Raw genomic sequence first — 19,969 nt, 5'->3', positions numbered from 1 at the left:
AATCGTTCTAGGTCCGAGGCGCAAAATCTGACGTTACACAAACCCACGCTTACCGTATGTACTTCATGGGTCCAAACACTTTCAGGGAACCTTGGCATCTCCCTTACTCTCGTCCCCATGCAATCATCGAGATGGTGTAAGGATACAACTTGACTGGGTCAAATTATTTTGCGATTAGATGCCACTGAGTGTATGAATGAAGTGGTTGAGCTAAAAACTCTTGATTGAGATAGTCGCTTCTCTTTTTTGTGCTACTTGTTTTATTTACAACAACTATGTGCTTTTCTCTTTCACCTTTTCATTTTTCTTAAGTCCTACTCGTTGCTAGCCAGTGTGACATTGACGTTTGGCTCATTTCATTACATGGCATGTCCACTCATTGTTCTGTACACTTCTTGTTTGCAGGTACGAGGATGCTTTTAACAGATTTATTGATGAGGTCAACTCTACCGCTGCGTATGATTGGTGGGAAGGGTCTGTGCACAGCATATTGTCAGTTCTCGCAAATCCTTGCGCCTGGTCTTGGAAACAATGGCGTCGAAGGAGAAAAATTCATCGCCTTCAGCAATACGTAAAATCTCAATATGACCATTCTTGCCTCCGCTCATGCAGGTCTAGAGCTCTCTACAAAGGCATGAAGGTTCGGCTTCCTTATTATCTAATGTTATACTCGTTGCTTCACAATCAGCTATTCTGACTATCTGTGACCAACGTCTAAACAGGTGGGAGCCACTCCGGATCTGATGGTTGCATACGTAGACTTTTTTCTTGGCGGTGACGAGAAGCGTGTAGATATGGTCTCTATTATACAGAAAAGATTCCCCATGTGCATACTTTTTGGTGGAGATGGAAGTTATATGTCACCCTATAGTCTTCATAGTGACGCACTCTTAACAAATCTTCTAGGCCAGGTTAGCTTACTTCTCTCTGTATTTTATTTGAACTCTGAGAATCTCCTAAAGGCTCCAAATCACTATTCCAGCACATACCGCCAAGTGTTTGGCACCGCTTTGTTGCCGGGTTAAACGCACAGCTAAGGACTGTGAGGCATGGATCAATTCGTTCAGCATTACTTCCTGTCATTAGGTGGGTAAACAGCCATGGAAATCCTCAACTCGAATTCCACGGAGTAAGAATTGAGCTTGGATGGTTTCAAGCTACAGCTTCTGGATATTACCAACTTGGTATCTTGGTTTTTGTTGGCGATTTTCCTCTGAACACTGTAAACCAATCAGTTTCATTCAGCAGAAGTGACGACGAGTCCCCTCGGTGAGCCATAATAGATTGTGCATCTCTTTGACGCACTGCTAAGAAACTTAACCTACTTGATGGTAACTCCGTTTTCCAGGAACAGCTCTGCATGTCCCAGCAATTCTCTTATCGAGTTGCAACAAGACTTGATCCAACCAAGACATGGGTTATCTCGGAAGAGAATCAATGGTGGAATAAACGGAGGTCTCATCAACGAGATTTCATTACAATCTTTGGAGTACAGAAGGGACTTACTTTATCCATTCTCTCTCTTATTAAACAATACACGACCCGTTGGTCGTCAGGTTTACATATTCTCCACTCCTTAATAATCATTCTCCAGATTTATCTTTTTGATTTAATATAAAGCAAAATCTTCATGTGGTGTATGCAATGCAGGATACCCTTCTACGTTTGATCTCCATCCTTCTTCTTGCGGATCTTTCAGTCACGGTCCTTGCATTGCTTCAGTTCTATTGGCTTGCTCTTGCAGCCTTTCTCGCTATCCTCGTGATTCTCCCTCTCGCTCTGCTTTGCCCATTCCCGGCTGGCCTTAACGCGTTATTAAGTAAAGAAATTAGAAGAGCTTCACTTACTCGTGTCTACGCCCTTTGGAACGCTACATCTCTAACCAACGTCGTAAGTTGATACCGCAACAACCTGACATCGTTCTCTCTCTCTCTAATATCTCTTATTCCCAATTATTTTTGCAGATTATGGCTTTCGTTTGCGGTGTCATTCATTCCGTTTTTTTCTCTGGCCAACTAAGTGATAAGACAAACATTTGGAACGCCATAAGGTAATAAAAATAGTGTTTCTGTGTGTTTTTCGTGTGTCTTCTTTAATTATCCCACATTTGTTCTTGTGTCTTCTTTAATTTTCCCACATAAAGAACTTTTGATCGTAATTGGTCTTTAGTTTTAATCTTTTGTTTATGGAACATCAAACTTCTCTTATTTGTTACTATATTCAGTACATAATTTTGTAATTTTTGGTGTATGTATTTGGGCAGAGATGATGATAAGTGGTGGGTATTACCAACAATACTCTTGTTACTCAAGTGGATACAAGCTTGGTTCCTTGATTGGCACGTCGCGAATCTGGAAGTATCAGACTTTTCTCTTCTTTGTCCCGATCCAGACACGTTCTGGGCATATGAATCTGGAGCTTGACGAACGAAATGAGTAGATGGCATATTATTTATCATGTAAATCTGCTAAAAGAAGTACAAGTAGGTAGTTCTCGCTTCTCACTGTTAGGTGGGTTATCTGGTGTAGGTTTTGCCAGATGAAACGCTAGTTTTATAAACTAGAGAGTTTAGATGGAGATCAATAATCCTAAAACCAAACTGAAAGTTAACTTATTCTATTTATGCATGATGTAAAAAGTTCAGTATATATTATACGTTCAAATCTAATTTTATTGAAATTTTGATATAAAGGCAGAACAATTTGAAACATTCAACTAAATTCGAATTCTACACCTGATCTGGCAATATCCACCACACTATAACATTGTCAACAACAGTATCTGATATTTCTCTCAACAACAACAGGATTGACTGTTAAGTGGGCTTAACTGTCTTAAGACTAGGCCTTTCCAAGTTTTTACGTGGGCCGAAGCTACAAAATACGCGCAACCAAAGCGCGTGAACTTCAGACTCCGAGAACACTTGAGGAGCTGAGAATCTCAAGGATCGACTCTCTCTCTCTCTCGTCTCATCTGCAAACATTTACCCGAGACTCCAAATCGCCGCCATGTTGAGACAAGGTTCCCGCCTCCTCTCCCGATCCGTCACCGCCGCATCCTCCAAATCGGCGACGGCTCGTGCCTTTTCAACGGAGCTTCCGTCGACGATCGATTCGACATTCGTGGAGTCATGGAAGAAAGTCGCGCCGAACATGGACCCGCCTCAGACTCCTTCTTCCTTCATGAAGCCTCGTCCGTCGACTGCCTCTTCGATTCCGACGAAGCTCACCGTCAATTTCGTCCTCCCTTACGCATCTGAGCTTTCCGAGAAAGAGGTCAGTTTCCCCATTTCCGTTTCTAGGGTTGGATGCTCCATCGTTTCTGTCTATAGTATGCATCTGGATGGTGGATTTGTGGAAAAGTCTCTCTCTCATCACAGCATTTCGGATTTGATTAATGGTAATGTATCGAAATGTGCTTGTAGTTTAGGGTTATATTGGCGAAAGCTGAGAGTCCTCACAGAATGATAATGAATGTCTTTCAAGAATGAACAGTTCTGGAGTGAGTTTCTTTGTTAGATTTCGTCGCTGAGAAGTTGAGACTAGTTCACTGCCTGTAAAACTCTTTGTTAATCAATCATCAAAACTAGTTGTTTTCATTGCAACTCTTTTGAGAGATTCGTAGTAATGATCTGGTTTGTGATATAGTGGGATTGAAAAAATAATCAAGTTTCATATTTCTTTAAACCGTGAGATTCATGGCTAGTATCAGTCCTACGTTATATCTGGAAAAACCTAAGTGTGTTTGACTGTTGATATATGTGATATTTTGATGTAAAATGCGTTTTTTTTCTTTTCTATTCATACATGTTTAATGTACACTGAACGTCAGTTATAGCTTTAATTTTCATGAGTTCATCTCCATGGCAAGTAGTATTATGTTCGTTGCTTTTATCGTTTAGTATTCAGATTCTCATAGACTTATTAGTTTACAGATGAATGAATATATCAGTATGCTGAACGTAGTGCAGTGTGGTATCTCTTCGTGTATAATCAATCCATTGACAGATGTTAATTCATCCCAGACTTGCTTCCTGATGCATTGAGCAAGTCTGGGGATATAATCATCTCCATATGTTCAATATAAAACCCTAAACTAACCTCTGCTTCTTGATTGGTGTCATTTCTATATTCAATCATTGACTAAAAGTTTATTGTTTTCTCTTTTGTCTACATCAAGGTCGACATGGTCATCATCCCCGCGACAACAGGACAAATGGGTGTGTTGCCTGGACACGTTCCAACAATCGCTGAGCTGAAACCCGGTATCATGTCCGTTCACGAAGGCACCGACATAAAGAAATACTTCGTGAGCAGTGGTTTTGCGTTTCTCCACGCAAACTCCGTCGCTGACATCATAGCGGTTGAGGCCGTGCCGCTTGAGAACATTGACGCAGGTCAAGTCCAAAAGGGTTTAGCTGAGTTCACACAGAAACTTGCTTCTGCCACAACGGACCTTGAGAAAGCTGAAGCACAGATTGGTGTCGAAGTTCACAGTGCTATGAACGCAGCTCTCTCAGGCTAATAAAAGCTTCTCTTTCTCTCTCTCATTAAAACAAAATCATTTGGGTTTACAAATGATTAACGTAAGTCCCCCTTTTTATTACTACAACAAAGGATGATTTTTCCTTGTTTTAACTGTGTTGGAGTTTGTTTGAATAATAAAAGAATTTGTGGAAGGCACAAACCAACAACAAGTTTCTTGCGTTCAGATTTTTTCTACTTGTTTGTGTTGAGAGACTAGGGGTAGAGGGGTTTATTAGTATGTGAATTCTCATCACCTTTGAGAATTTTGAGATTCTATTCTATTCTATTGGTTCATTGATCTTTAAGCCTAGCTTAGTAAAATCTATTATTATTGATTTAAAATTTTTAAAAATCCATTTAAATCTCTTTAGAAATTCAAAAAGTTTTTATTAATGATTTTTTAATTCTAACTAAATTTATTGTAGCGGAAAAATATTTTTGTTTTATTTTTTAATACGGAGATACAACTTTCATAATATCATATCTATCTATTAGATTTTCAAAATGCACAGGTTAAAATCATCTTAAAAATAAAACAATAATTCTTATCAAATATCTATTACACATACAATCTAAATTATATGTACAAAAATTATAATTCATTACATTTTATATACTTATCTTCTTTTGCGTAATAATATTTTATTTTTAGCATTAAAAGGTAAGTATATAAAACAACATATGAATTACTATAGTTATGCGATCTAATTTTCATGCAAAATTTTGTAACAAAAGAAAAATATCATATAGGTCCCATGGGAGATTTACAAAAGAAGGCTAAAAACCAGATCTTTTTTGAAGTATCAAGAAACTGTATATCGATGGTCGATAGTTTCTTTCAAATGACTAAAATATCCAGAGATTTTGAAGTATCCGGGAATCGATATATTTTCTGAATTTTCCTATTCGATTTGATATGTAGCTATCTTAATAGCAAATCCAATCTTGTTTTAAGAGGTATCAAAAGTAAGCCCAGTTTAAAACATTTTTAAATAAAAAATTAGTAAAAGACTAAAAGGTAGGCTTGAAAGATTTGAACTCAAGAATGAAGGGTCAGGAGAGAAAACTTCTAGCTAACTAAACTACCTTCTCGTCGTAACAATAGAATAAACTCATTAGCATTTATATCAAACATGTATCAGGTGACATCCCTTCCTATAACATGGATCTGTCTGCCATTTTGATATTTAGTATTTCGAATATCCCAATTTTTTAGATTTTAACCAGATATCCGACTGATCTGTGGAAATAAAATTTAAAAACGAAAATAATATATAATATATTTATCACAAAAAGATAAAATTTTATTTTATTTTTAAATACTAATAATTAATGTAATAAATCTCTTATACATTATTTAGGATGTAATTTGTCATATGTCATCACCACATGATTTTAAAAGAAAATGATAATATAGTCTAGTAACAATGATGACATGGCTTGATGTAATTGTGGCATGACATACATTTAATTTAATGTTGATTTATATTTTTTATAAGTTTTTTTAAATATGGAACTAATTCATAGAACATTATTAATATAACAATAAATAATATAATAACAGAAATACAAATAAAATAATATTTGAAATTTTGAAATGCTATTTCTTTTTGAAATTGTTTAATTTTATAACTAAAAAATTCTTCAAAATTCAATGCAGTTTTCTAAAAATTGTAATTTTCTAGTCCTAATACCATTAGTTTCTTTTAATATTTACAAATTTAAAAGATATTATTTGGTTTTACGTTTTGATAAACATATACCTAGAAAATTTTCTCTTAATCTTATTGATTTAATATATTTTAACCAAAATATAGATAAAAATTCCAAGATTATAATTTTAAATACATACATATAATTAAATTGAAATTAAATTAAAATGGTTTATTTTATCTTAATTTTGACATATAATGAAACTAAAATATAAAATTAAATATTTTAAACAAATAATAAAATCTAAAAGTTAACAAATATCATTTTTTAAATATAATTTAAATTTTAAAACTTTTATTTTTGTACACTATGCAGAAAAACACCTAATTTAATAAATAAAATATCGTAGAACTTGTATAAATATACTATTATATAACTTATATGTATAATTCATTAAATATATGTATATAATTACATATAACAGATCAATTAGATATTTATTTCTAAATATATTAATATTTATAATTTATTTTATTTCTTACAGATATTTTTTTTTTTCATTTGAATCAAAACGGATAACGTATCAAATCAAAATTTACTATCAAGCTTAATGACCAGACTTCTCCACCATCATGACAGGATTTCATGAATTTTGTTATAATAAAAAGAAAATCATAGAGACTCTCCTATTACACCAACTCGGGCGATAGCCTATAGAGGTTGGTTTACTTTGATATTTCTTTGTTTGATTCACCCATAACTTTCGTTAAAGCTTGTTGGATTTAAATTATTTTGACAATACCCTAAAATATGGTTGGTCCTTGGTCTTCATAAAGGATTACAAGAATTTAAAGAGAAGTTGAGGATGGATTGATGGTTGAGAATATTTAACGATAACAACAACAGATCGTATTCTTTATTTAATGGTTTTCCTTCTTTGCCTTATCAAACTCCATCTTCATCAAACTTCTTTTATTTTTCCACCAATGTCACTTTTCTGTTTTCTTGAAGATTTGGTATATAGATCTTTCAATCTTACTTGATACTTTTCATTTGGTACGTTACAATATATATAGTGAGGTAGTGTGTATATATATATATATAGTGGTTTCATTGGGTCTATTCTAGTGAGGTAGATTATTAATTTTCTTTGGGGTATATTATTTAAATTATTTTATTTATGATCTTTTTATCCAAAACATGGTAATAAATAGATTATGAATATATATATATATATATAAATAAATTATGAGCTAGAGGTGTTGGATTTGATTTTGGATTAGTACCCAAAAATATGAAAGTTGATTCATATGTGCAAAAAGGTAAAAATAAAAATCGGGTTATTGTCTTCCACCAAGTGAAGGATGTGTCTTGTCTTTCTCACTGGAATCATTAGTCTTCGAAATTCAAAAAGTGGGTCCAAAAAATAACATTATAAAACCAGTTGGCCTCATTACTCCTACAATGTCCATATTCGTGAATCCATATAATAGAGAAAGTAGACACATACATATGTAGAGATTTTCGGATCGGCTTCTTGATGATGATGAATAAAAACCTTTTTTTTGTTCAACTATGAATAAAAACCTATATACATGCAATTGACTTGATCGTGACGTTGGTTATATGAATATATATCCCTATAAGAATCGCGTATATACATGTAAACTAATTAAAGATGTTTTTATTTATCTTATTTTCGTGTACATGTTCAAAAAGAGTCTTATACGTTACATGTTACCATTATGCATTAAATTGGACCGTTAATTTATCATTAAGTAGTATTACAATATATTTCGCATTTTATTAGGTCCTTACGTGAGGCCACGAGCCATGGCGCATTGCCACATTTCTCAATAATATACACTATACAAAAATACAAAACTGACTCTTATTTTGTACTACTCTTTATATTTTCAACAAACAAAGATGGGCTCATGAAACTGAACGACAAAATGGAAAGTAATAAATTGATTGGCTCAACATCCTAAGTTAAGTTTAGGTATGGTGCTTATGGTATACAATAAAATAAAACAAATCATAATCAGATTTATTAATCCATAAGAAAATTTTACTTACTATATAAATCATGTATGGTCTCAACTCTCAAGAGATGCCATTGCCATTCATTTGCATCAGTATTTATGCCTACCCGTCTAGCTCTTGCCACCACATTTCTTTTTTTTTTTTGAGCCACCACATTTCTACTTCTACACCTTTTGTCCGTATACACAAAATATAAATATGTGTGTGTATTGTCCATACTCAACTTATTTGTGAATTTAGGTTTAATAGAGTTTAATATTCTTACATTTTTTTCCGTCTATATTTATTATTAAGGGACGGATCCAAAAACGGGTCAAGCCCAAACCGAAATAAAACAAAGACCAAAGGCCCAAAAACATTACAGAAGCCGGACACTAAGACAACTAAAAAGAGTGGGCCGAAAGCCCAACTAAAGGGAACTGCGTCACTACTAGCCACGCGGCACGATCAACGCACGGCCATCCACGTGCCAGTCCCTCCTTACACGTTTACCACGCGTCTCGTCTTCTCGAATCGAGATCCAAACGCCGGAGCAAATTCCGATCGTCGGTCCCCCGTATTCCACCTGATACTCGTCGGAGAACCCCGTCTCCATCTCTTTTCTGATAAAAGACCCACCGCCAACAACTGTATTGACCGTATAGGGTTTCGTCAGTTTCTTAACTCCGGAGAAAACCACCACAACTGAATGGCGCCTCACCGGACCTCGCCTTTGGCATGCGTCTACCACGCATCCAACTCATCACCATACCCAATTCCACGGAGAGCATCCATCGATAGAAACCGAGATCTCATCTTGGATTTGAGCCAACGAAATTTTACAAAATTAAGTCGGCCGTCAACACCACATGAAAAGTGACGACGCTGGAATCTAAGCCGGACGGTCAGCAGAGTATAAGCACACCGCCAGAGTCAAGAGCCGGAAGCTCCGTCGAAGAGAAGGCGAACAACCGGAATCAAAATCCAGTCAACCACCACGGAAAAGGTGTGACGCCGAAGGAAGTCCACCATGGGTAGATTCTCACCGAAAAACACCGGTCTGAGTTTTCTCTCCTCACTTTCTCTGTGTAAGAACCGATGAGAGGGAACAGAGGAGAAGGAGAGAGATAACTTTCTCAAACCAAACTATTTGTTTAATATTCTTACATCTACCGTTACTTCTTACAATTATAAATATATGCCATATGATATACACGTATGCATGTGTTTATATATAACCTTCGTTTTGAAGAAGACGGAAACGACTTTTTCGGTTGAGAATATGATCTTGCATAGTGTGAAGCATTATTATTGTTACTCACGAGGAAACGTGAAGGTGGACAAAAGGCATAATTTCTAAAATCCTAATTGAAGAGAAAATAATGATGTCTAATTGTGTATTTTTCATCTAATCAAATCTACACCTTTGAATATATACCGACTCTTCTCCTTTTCACTTTCTATTTTTAATTTGTTATTTCGCCAAGTTCCCACTTTTATTCTTCACTCTTTCATTTTTCATCATGGCCAACACACTATCCAACTATAGGCTAGAGTTAGACCACCTATACACAGATGCACGTACACGTTAAACATTATATAGAACGTATTCTAGTAACTATAAGCATATACGAGCGAGTGTTAATTTTTTTTTATCTTTGTTCGTACTAAATGTTATACATGATTGCTATGTGTATTAATTTTAAATTTTGAGAATAAAAATGTGTTTAAATGTGTTTAAATAAACAATGTATTAATGTGATTCTTTTGGCACGCTGGTGCAATCTTTACACCATATAAAACAGAAAAAGAAACAGATTTATAAACCAATAGAATAGAAAAAAACTTATAAAAGCTGAAACAAATACAAGTACAGATTCATCTGCGAGAATGTGTCGCCTCCAAAACCGGTGTTTTGTTTCCAACAATGAAGAACTTTAACTCGAATTTTCCAATTGTTTCTTAAAGGTTTCACACCATCTATCATAACTAAAGTGCTGTTTATTTTTTATTACAAATACTATGTCTAATTTGTATATAATCATGGCAGGGATTATGGTTGCACATTTGAGTTGATCAGATATATTAGTATCTAATTTCTATGTATGTGACGATTTATATGTATCTTAGTATTCTTACTATATATATATTATATATAATTTCAATATGGACAAACAGATGAATGGTATGTATTTCATAGGAATGATATCTATATATTATATCTATATATTATATATAATTGCAATATGGACAAACAGATGAATTATGTAAAATTGCAATATAATTGTAAGATTTAGTTTCAGAGCAATGGTACGTATTATATTCTTAGTATATAAATCGACATGTAATAATGATACGTATTAAATCCACATGTAATAATATGTGGAAACCGTATATGGTATGTATTATAAATAAGGGACGATGTTTAATTTAAATATAAGAGGTCCACCTTTAAAATCCACCTAAAAGAAGTTGTAATGTTTATATTTTAATAAGATAGATTTATAAGCTATAACTACTTGTTTATAACCTTCACCAAATTACTCTCGCACCAGATATAACGTTTTTGAAGCCACCTTGGCACATGCACCAACCAATTAAAATATACTATTTTCGGTTTGACATCAGATATCTGAGTTTCGCTTAAGCATCCAGCTAATCTCAGATGTGATCAAGTTTTCGTAAGAAATAACTCGCAAACCCATGACATAAAATCACTCGCACCAAAATCTAAGGAACATGCATTGTCATTTATATTTTGTTGATACACATATATATTTGATATTTTCTTTTGTAAAAGGGCATTCTATTGATAATTTTGATATATGCATATTTAAAAGAATATGAAGGAATATGGAAAATAAGATTGTAGGGTGAGGCGTACGAGAGATTGAAAAGTGAGGATAACATGCAATTTCCCTAGAATTCATAATTTGGTGTTCGGTTTTCCGGATTGAGTCTGGGTCTGTTCTTTTCAGGTTTGGATTTTTCAAATCTTAAACACTTGAATTTAATAAGTACTTGTAAATTTTTGGTTCGGATTCAGGTCGGTTTTTTTCGAAATCGAATCGGTTCGGGATCTATAATTAAAATATCTGTAATTTTCGGAAATTACGGATACTTTACTCGATATAGTAAAAATTTGTTTCTACTCGATATAGTATGATTGTAGGGTGAGGCGTACGAGAAATTTTCGGAAATCTCGGCTAGGTTATAGTAGAAGTTTGTTTCTAAAATCTTCTAAAATTACTCGATATTTTTTAACAGCATTATAAACTGTACTCCCTCTCAATGGCGGAGCCAGCTAGGCTTTCTATGAGGGATCAATTTCATAAGAGCATTTTCAAAGAGATTGTATAACTTCAAAATATTTATTTTGTTCAAGAACTCCAAATTTTCAAATTTGAAGTTTGAAAAGTGAAATTCTATATTTGAAGTTTCACTATTGAAAACTTTAAATTTAAAGTTTCATTTTTTTATTTAAATTTTGGCTATTTCAATTACAAATTACATTTATATTTCTAAACTTTTTTAATCTTTAAAACTTTAATTTTCATAAATATTTCAAAATTAGTTTTTTATAAATTCATGTTATAAACATAAAATTAAATAACAAATTTAAAATAAAAGTTAAAATATTTTTTTAATTAGACAATAGGAATATTAAAAAAGGAAATAAATATTTGTTTTAGTATAATATTTTGAAAACTTTATAATAAAATTTATAATATTTCAAAAAATTAAATTATAATATTTTAAAACTAAAATTATACAACAAGATGTGGTATTTTCTTATAGTTTAATATATAGTTGTGTATTTCTATTTATAACTTTATATTTTAGTGTAATTGTTTTTAATTAATATTTCTATAATATATTTACATATATGTTGTTTGGTATTTATAAAAGTTTTATCAATTTACATTAACTATAACAAATATAAGTAACATAGTGTATAATATAAATAATGTTGAAGTTAAATATGAAGTTTTATTTCGGAAAAAAACAACATAAAACTTCAAATATAGAATTTTGCAAATTTCAAAATTAACTTAATATGTAACATTTTCTTAGAGTTTCTCCAACTCATCCCTATATTTGTTTTTATATGCTATAATAGAGTAAAATTTATTCTAATCCACCTCTATTTTTTCTTCTAAATAGAGAATATTATTTTCTCCTTTATAAACAATATATATTGTATTAAAACATGATCATGAACTATTGACAAATAATATGTGCAACTATTTATTCCCTTTATCTAAAGAACCTCTTATGTATCTAACTTTATTTAAACCATAACCACTACATTAAGACGGTTATCAACAAATAGAAAACAATAAAATCATACGTTAATATGTTATACAACCCTACGTTTCTTTGTAAATATACACTAACCACTACTTTAGGATTATCCTACGTTATATAAATGTATATAAATTAAATTTCTTTAACATATAGGAAAAACAGAAAATGTTACATATTTATAGAGACATAAAAAGTAAAAAAAGATACAAACCAACATTATACCTGTAGATCAAGATATAGAATATACAAATATAATTACAAAGAAACGGGTATAAGGACATATATTACAAAGAACTGAATGTATACCGGATCAACTTTTAAATTGTTATTATTTTATAAAATAAATTTTGATTAAAATTTATACATAAATATGATTAAAAATACACAATATATATAAACAATGTGTTACAAAAAACTTAATTTGAATATAATACATATTTCTTGCTCAAAAAATATAATACATAAATCAAAGTCGTGAATAATACGAATTGTATTAATAAAATAAAAATGAGGCGCTAACGAATAAAAGTATAAAATGTAAAATTGACAAAATAATACATTTTATTGTTTATATATCATCAATTTAATTATTCCATTAATTTACATCTTTTAAATTAATAACAGTAAAATTATTATAATTTTAAAAAATGTTATTATATATAATGATTATTGTTAATACTTTTAAAAAAGTTGTAAAAATTAAACAAATTATGTCAAAATTAAATTTTAAATTTGCTACTCCTCTAAAATATATCATAAATCACTGAGTACTAATTTTTTCCCATCGGTTGGATTGACAAATCTCAATTCATGTGCTTTGATAGAGTTAAATTCAGATGAAAATAATGCAGAAATGTACATTTAACCACTTAACTAAATACATGTTTTCATCATCAAATATTAGGTAAAACATTTTATATTAAAAACAAGATATACATAAATATTAAAGATTTATAAATAACTTTTCAAAAAGTTTAATTATAAGCTAAACGGAATTTATACCTATATGAATTTAATTGTATTTTTTATTTTTCAAGCTAAAATATATACAAAGATCGAAATGTGATACTTGCAACTACAATGAAACCTCTATAAATTAATAAAGTTGGAATTACACCAAAACTATAATTTTTTATTAATTTATAGAAATTATTAATTTATCGATATACTAATTGAATCAAAAGCTCAATTTGATTCTATAAAATTATATTAATTTATAGAGATTTTTAGTACATATTAATTTATCGATTATTAATTTAAAGATGTTATACTGTAGTTGCCTTTCTTATTTTCGTTTATAACATTTTATATAAAGAAAAACTAATAATATTGCCGAATCGATAGAAGTATAATACATCTAGAAAAACGAAATATCCGTTTTCCATTTGAAAGTAAATAAATGTAGATGCGAATCAAGTATTCAACATTGATTTTACAATAAATGAGAATCATGCTTACTATGTGCCTTATACACAGCCTTCAAAGCTTTGCCTCAAATAAACTTCCATTTCATTCCATTCGCCCTTTTCCATCTTCACCTCTCACAATCTTTTTGTAATATTTCTTCAACAGAAAACATAAAATTAGATTCCCAAAGCAAAGATTTCAATCTTCACCGTGTCCGATGCAACCGTAGATTCTCATTTCAGAAGCTTCCTTCCGTGTTTTTCTTCTAACTTCATTTGTTCATGGCTCTTCAAGCTCATCATCACCATCCTTCTACTATGTTCTTCCTCAACAGGTACCCTCTCTCCCTCCTTCTACTAACTTCTTTATATATATATGCATATGTATTCATATGTTTGATATTTCGATGTCTCAGAAACGGACAAGAAGGGACTGATTTTTCACCGGAGCTGCAAAAGTCTCAGTTTCCTTCCATCACCGCCGGTTTGACCTCTAATCCCAAATCGATCGGTTATCATTAAAGTTTATTCGGTTATCTCAAGAAATAAATCGGTTTAAAGTTTGGTCGGAAAAAAAAAACAGGAGTTGATACAAGAAAGCGAGCCAGAGAAGATTATTCGGTAATTGATTTAGAAACCACGGCGGCTCCGATGAACCCTCCGCCGTGTACACCGCCGCAGTTTATCAGCCGTCGACAAACTCATAATGCTGTTGTATCCACCGGTCTCCGTTTGTCTCAGGGACAATCACAGAGTCTAGAACAACGGTCATCATCTTCTCCGATGATAGACGGAAACTTCGCCGGAGAAATCAACCGGCAAGCGGATGAGTTAGATAGATTTCTTCAAACTCAGGTAACTATATTTATATTTTTACTGGAATTAACTATAAAACTACCGTGTAAACAACGGTAAATATATTTTTACCGAGTTGAGTTTTTTTAAAAATTTGTAAAGGGAGAGCAATTGAGGTGCATGTTAGCGGACACCAGTGAGAGACACTATCGTGAGCTTCTGCGAACGAGGGAAGAATCAGTTAGGCGGAGATTGGGAGAGAAAGAAGCGGAAATCGAGAAAGCCACGCGTCATCACGCGGAGCTCGAAGCGCGTGTCGCACAGATGGAGAAGGAAGCACGTGCTTGGCAGGTGAGAGCAGGGGCGAAAGAAGCCGAAGCGATGTCGTTACAAGCTCGATTGCAGCAAGCTGTTGCTCACGGCGGCGGAGTTACGGCGGCGGCGGAACTAGAATCAAGAAGCGTAGACGGTGTGGATGATAACGAGGCTGGAGACGCTGAATCTGCTTACGTCGATCCTGATCGGTTCGAATTAAATGGACCGAGTTGTCGGATTTGTCGGCGGAGATCGGCGACGGTGCTGGCTCTGCCGTGTCGACATTTGATTCTATGTAAAGAATGCGACGGTTCTGTCCGAGTTTGTCCGCTTTGTCTTTGCTTGAAGAATTCAAGCGTGGAGGTTTTCTTTTCTTAATGGGCCTACCACGCTTAAGATGGCCTTTTTATTAATTATATAATTAAATTCATCGTTTTGTGATAATACAGCTGAGTTGGTTTCTTCATACCTGAAGGTCAATAAAGGTGAAGAGGTTAACATGTACATACTACCACACAGCCACATGCAGTCCTCTTGTTTTCTTCTTTTATAAATTCATATCTTGGGTATTGTGTTTTTGCCATCGACATCTTTCTTTTACTTGCATCTTGTGTCAATCTGTTATTTGCAAGCATAATTGGAAAGCTGTTACTATGTGTAGAAATAGGGCTGGTTTTTCTTTCTTTTTTTAAATCTGAAACTGAAATCTAAATCAGATCCGATCCGAAATAGACAAGTTCAAAATATTTTCGGATATTGCATATTTATCCGCTGGAAATTGTTATGAATATTTATGGGTATCGATTGGGTTTCGGTTAAACTGAAACTAGATTTTTTTTTAAAAAAAAAACACAAAATTATACCTTTTAAAATCAAATTCGAGTTGGGAGAGCAAAACAACAAATACATTACAATTGGACTACTTCAACTATGTTACAATACTTTCATTTCATAATATATATGATTTCAGTTCTTTTAAGATAAATAAATAAAATATAATAATTTGGATTTAAAATTGTATATAGCATATAATCGGTTAGAATTGATCCAGATTCGAATCATAACATTATCAGATTTAGATGGATATAACTTTTTTTACAACATCAATTAAACTAAGAAATTAGATATATCGGTTCGGATAACTTTTTAAAAACAGAAAGATAGAATCAACATAAAACATAATTAAAAGAGATTTCTTCGTAGTGCATGCAAATTTGTCCGCCATATTATTTTGTACTCTAGGAATATGGATATAACTTTTCAATATGTGATTTACTCAAAATCGAATGATCTTACTCAGAACCGATCTGAATATATCTGAAATCCCATCCCTATGTAGAAGAGATGGATACAAACTTCTACAAAGAACAGAATGTCAATAAACTTTCGAGACCTCATTTAGAAAAAAATGATAAACAAAGACTTTAACAAAGAAGAGGATTTGTTCACATTTGAAAATGGTAAAACAAAGGGTTCATTAAGTCGGTAAACATGAAACTGCTTTTGTCCTAAATCAAGGAAAGTGGAAGACCAACTCATACCTGCATAAATAAAATAGTTGATAATTATATAGTCCTTTTCATGTCTCTACCCATATGCTAATAACTTAAACTAGTTATGTGTATAACTTGAATATTATGTTTTATAATAAAGTTGTACCTATATACAATTATGCCCAATCGTAAATCCCTTGAAATAATGTATCTAATTATAATTATTGTTTACGAATGGATTCGTAACGTGCTCGTTAGATGTCTATCAGTTCATTCAAACTTTTAGTAAATTTTGGTAGACATTTTTCAATTCATATCACAAAACGCAGAAACTTCCTTTCTTTATCATTTTTTCAAACCTATAAACCGTATTTTGTCAATAATGACAGCATGGAACATAATTGGCACGAAACAAATGACCTGAAAATAATAAATATAAACATACAAGAATGTTACGATATGGAACACTATAAATTAGAGGGTCCATGAGGATGTGATAATGCACCGCCTAAACAATGATGCAACGACATGAAGGAACGGTTCAAACTAAAAATTAGTAATTAAATCATATAAAATTAATTATTTTAGGAAAATAAATAAAAGAAGAGAATTGATCCAACACTTTGATATATTCCAAGCTTGGTGAGACAGCTTTCTTTATGAGTTGCATCAATAGACTTTTAAATTTCACGTGACAATAATGCAGTTGAACTGTTTATGTAAAAACAAACAATATGCAATATGGCATGGCATCTCAGTGGTTCATATATATCTTTGAAAAAGAGTTTGAAAGAGAAACAAGTACGTTCATATGATATGACCACACACACACATAATTGAAGATAGACGCATGGCTTATTCGTCCATAGTTACGAACAGAACAGTAACATAATAATTCTTAGATGATTTAAACCAGCTGATAAGCTTGTAAGGTTTATGACGGATTGAAAATATGATAATGTCAACAAAACGGTGGTAGTCTGATGGTAAAAAAAAAATCTGAAACAAGACGCAGATTTGTCAGTTTTGAGTTCGATTATACCATGAACTAAATTATCATTTGCGCCACTCTAGTCAGAAAATCCAAGATTAGACTACTTGTCGGTCTCAAGCCTTCGTGGAATAAATCGGATCTGGTAGCGTAGACATCCACAAAATACAAGAAAAAATGATAATATCGGCCAGAACCGTCTAATAATGAGGACCGTCTAATATTATGTATAACTGGAACGGTTGAACAAGGTTCAAATTTTTTTAAAAAATATTAAAATAATTTGAAAAATAAACATATGAATTTGGTTTAAAATTTCAAAATTTTAGATATATTCTTAAATTTATAGCTTATAGTTTAAAGAAAAACCTCAAATATAAAACTATTAATTTTTTTAAAATTATTTTATTATATTATTAAATGTATAGTTAACATTTTCTTTTGAACGGGGCCTTAAAAATAATTGAGACGGCTCTGATATCGGCTGATGGTGTTGCCGTCAGAATGTAAAAGTTGGGGAAAATGAAATGGTGACATGTGCCAAAAGTTAGTGCTCGAGACTGATAATTTTTTTAGTGCAGCCCGAAACCCAATCAGTTGCATCAGGTCACACATGGCCCATAATTAACAAAATCAGTCCAGTGCCAGTCTCATATATTTCAATGCATCGTCTTCGATAATTTTATATATTTTTTTTTTGCCATCTGAAATATTAATAAAGAAACCATAATACAAAAAGCCAAAAACCGGCCCATACAAAACACCCAAACTGGATATACTAAGCCCACTAAAACAACAAACTCCAAATCCAAAAGTAAAACCCGAGGCCCAACTACGCCACCGATCGCTGCACCAACGCATCTTCCACGTGTTGGAACTGCAACAACTAAGAGACGCGTGGCAGAGAAAGAGGCTTCGTTGTCTCGAAGGTTGGAGATCGTCGCCGGGACCGTTAACCGGACACATCGCCGGAATCGTGATTCACCAACTCCTTTCCCAGATGAAAGTCGATGCTGCTAGAACCCAAGCACAGAACCACCGGAAACTTCCGGTACAAATCACGACCACCGAAATCCACCCCCAACAATAGTATTAGGGATATAGGATTCGGAGTCAAAACATCATCGGCCCGAGCCTAAGATAGTTTCAATCAAAGAGATCGAAATCTACTCTTATCCCAGCCGCCACCACAGAAAGGGGAACCCCTTTTCACACAGCTCGATACACTTTCCCGAGACGCAGAAGCCGGCGACCACCACCGACGAAGATCCGCGCGGCCCCAGAGTCAAAACGCCGACGAGGATAGGCCGATAGACGCCTCGTCCTCCCGGAGCCGAAATAAAACGAAAGAGAAAGGGATCTTAGAGATCCTCCCTCGCGGATAACGACATGCATAGAAAAAAACATAAACAAAGAGCCGGACCGACGGTGACTAAGAGAGCCAACCCGCCGGCCGGAAGCACACGCAGATGGTGGTGTTTTCTAGAGATGGAATAGAGCGATTTCCTTTTCTCTCTCTAAATGAAAATAAAGGATCTCGATAATTTTATATATCTAACCCAAATCAATGGATAGTTTTGTTCCTATTAAAAAAAATACTATAAGTAAAAACCAGTTTATATATAATGTGATGGTTTGGCAAAGTTTTAGTAGTTCTTCCACTTCCAAAATAAAACATATTTTGGAAATAACGGTTCTCCGAGATACGTAACTTCAGAGTGAATTTTAGCTATTGACATCATTGTTGTAGAGATGTGTGTAGATCTTTGGACCTGTGGTGATGGCAATGATCCAAAACAAAACAAAATTAGGCAATTAGGTTTTAGGATTTAGCTTTTAATTTGGGATTATCTTCTTTTTCGTACTCGTCTCTTCGTTCATACTGTATATCTATGAATTTGGATAAATATGCTTAATCTTTCTAATCTAAATCTTATTGTTTTTCGGTATATTGGATGTGTGTACTGTTCTGACGTTCTATTATGAAAATGTTTAGTTACATCTTACATATGTATATTTACATATGTATATACATATATATATTAGGAAAAACAAGAATTCAATTAAAAAGGAAAAAAACTGAAAAGAAGTTGACGAAAGGCGTGACCAAGAAGAATACTAGAGATAAGTGGCTTTCAATATATCAAAACAGATACCGGAGTAGCAATAAAAATGTAGTTCTCTTTGGTGTTCAAATTGTGTAATGGGAGAAATACAGTTTATCCGTGCGTGCAGTTCTCTTGTCCCAAAATTACCATTTACGTTTTTATGTTTTCAAAAAGCAGTTAGCACATGCATTTTAATATTTTTTGTTTTTTTCTAGAAAAGGCGGGAAATTTATATACAGATCGCATCCGTTAATATTTGATGGTGATGATCGACTCTTATTTTTATCAATAAATAATTTTGTTACAAAATAAAAAAATAACTTATTTACTATTATAAATAATTTTCATT

General features: G+C 32.9%; 3 protein-coding genes across 3 annotated transcripts; all 3 read left to right on the top strand.

The window, feature by feature from the left end:
• On the top strand, positions 1 to 2,668 carry LOC130499881 (uncharacterized). Its single transcript, XM_056994348.1, has 8 exons — positions 1 to 136; positions 406 to 640; positions 723 to 911; positions 983 to 1,269; positions 1,349 to 1,556; positions 1,651 to 1,890; positions 1,965 to 2,050; positions 2,264 to 2,668. Exons 1-8 carry the CDS (start codon positions 57 to 59, stop codon positions 2,421 to 2,423), a joined length of 1,485 nt encoding a protein of 494 aa, XP_056850328.1. The 5' UTR covers positions 1 to 56; the 3' UTR covers positions 2,424 to 2,668.
• Positions 2,669 to 2,903: 235 nt separating this feature from the next.
• On the top strand, positions 2,904 to 4,710 carry LOC108827376 (ATP synthase subunit delta', mitochondrial). Its single transcript, XM_018600758.2, has 2 exons — positions 2,904 to 3,275; positions 4,180 to 4,710. Exons 1-2 carry the CDS (start codon positions 3,009 to 3,011, stop codon positions 4,522 to 4,524), a joined length of 612 nt encoding a protein of 203 aa, XP_018456260.2. The 5' UTR covers positions 2,904 to 3,008; the 3' UTR covers positions 4,525 to 4,710.
• A 9,172-nt stretch (positions 4,711 to 13,882) lies between these two features.
• Positions 13,883 to 15,611, top strand: LOC108823785 (BOI-related E3 ubiquitin-protein ligase 1). The gene is made up of 4 exons (XM_018597067.2): positions 13,883 to 14,253; positions 14,335 to 14,402; positions 14,502 to 14,773; positions 14,876 to 15,611. Exons 1-4 carry the CDS (start codon positions 14,201 to 14,203, stop codon positions 15,404 to 15,406), a joined length of 924 nt encoding a protein of 307 aa, XP_018452569.1. The 5' UTR covers positions 13,883 to 14,200; the 3' UTR covers positions 15,407 to 15,611.
• The last annotated feature ends 4,358 nt before the right edge of the window (positions 15,612 to 19,969 follow it).

The sequence above is a fragment of the Raphanus sativus genome, chromosome 9 (genome assembly GCF_000801105.2).
Source record: "Raphanus sativus cultivar WK10039 chromosome 9, ASM80110v3, whole genome shotgun sequence".
Classification (NCBI taxonomy): Eukaryota; Viridiplantae; Streptophyta; class Magnoliopsida; order Brassicales; family Brassicaceae; genus Raphanus; species Raphanus sativus.
The sequence above is the reverse complement of the archived record's forward strand: the minus strand, read 5'-3'. Positions and strand labels throughout refer to the sequence as shown.

Coding starts and splice junctions, on each gene's coding strand:
- LOC130499881 (XM_056994348.1), top strand. CDS start 57: ATGTACTTCATGGGTCCAAACACTTTCAGGGAACCTTGGCATCTCCCT. Junction 912..982: donor TAACAAATCTTCTAGGCCAG/GTTAGCTTACTT, acceptor TCACTATTCCAG/CACATACCGCCAAGTGTTTG. Junction 1,270..1,348: donor AGTGACGACGAGTCCCCTCG/GTGAGCCATAAT, acceptor TCCGTTTTCCAG/GAACAGCTCTGCATGTCCCA.
- LOC108827376 (XM_018600758.2), top strand. CDS start 3,009: ATGTTGAGACAAGGTTCCCGCCTCCTCTCCCGATCCGTCACCGCCGCA. Junction 3,276..4,179: donor CTGAGCTTTCCGAGAAAGAG/GTCAGTTTCCCC, acceptor GTCTACATCAAG/GTCGACATGGTCATCATCCC.
- LOC108823785 (XM_018597067.2), top strand. CDS start 14,201: ATGGCTCTTCAAGCTCATCATCACCATCCTTCTACTATGTTCTTCCTC. Junction 14,403..14,501: donor GTTTCCTTCCATCACCGCCG/GTTTGACCTCTA, acceptor AAAAAAAAACAG/GAGTTGATACAAGAAAGCGA. Junction 14,774..14,875: donor ATAGATTTCTTCAAACTCAG/GTAACTATATTT, acceptor AAATTTGTAAAG/GGAGAGCAATTGAGGTGCAT.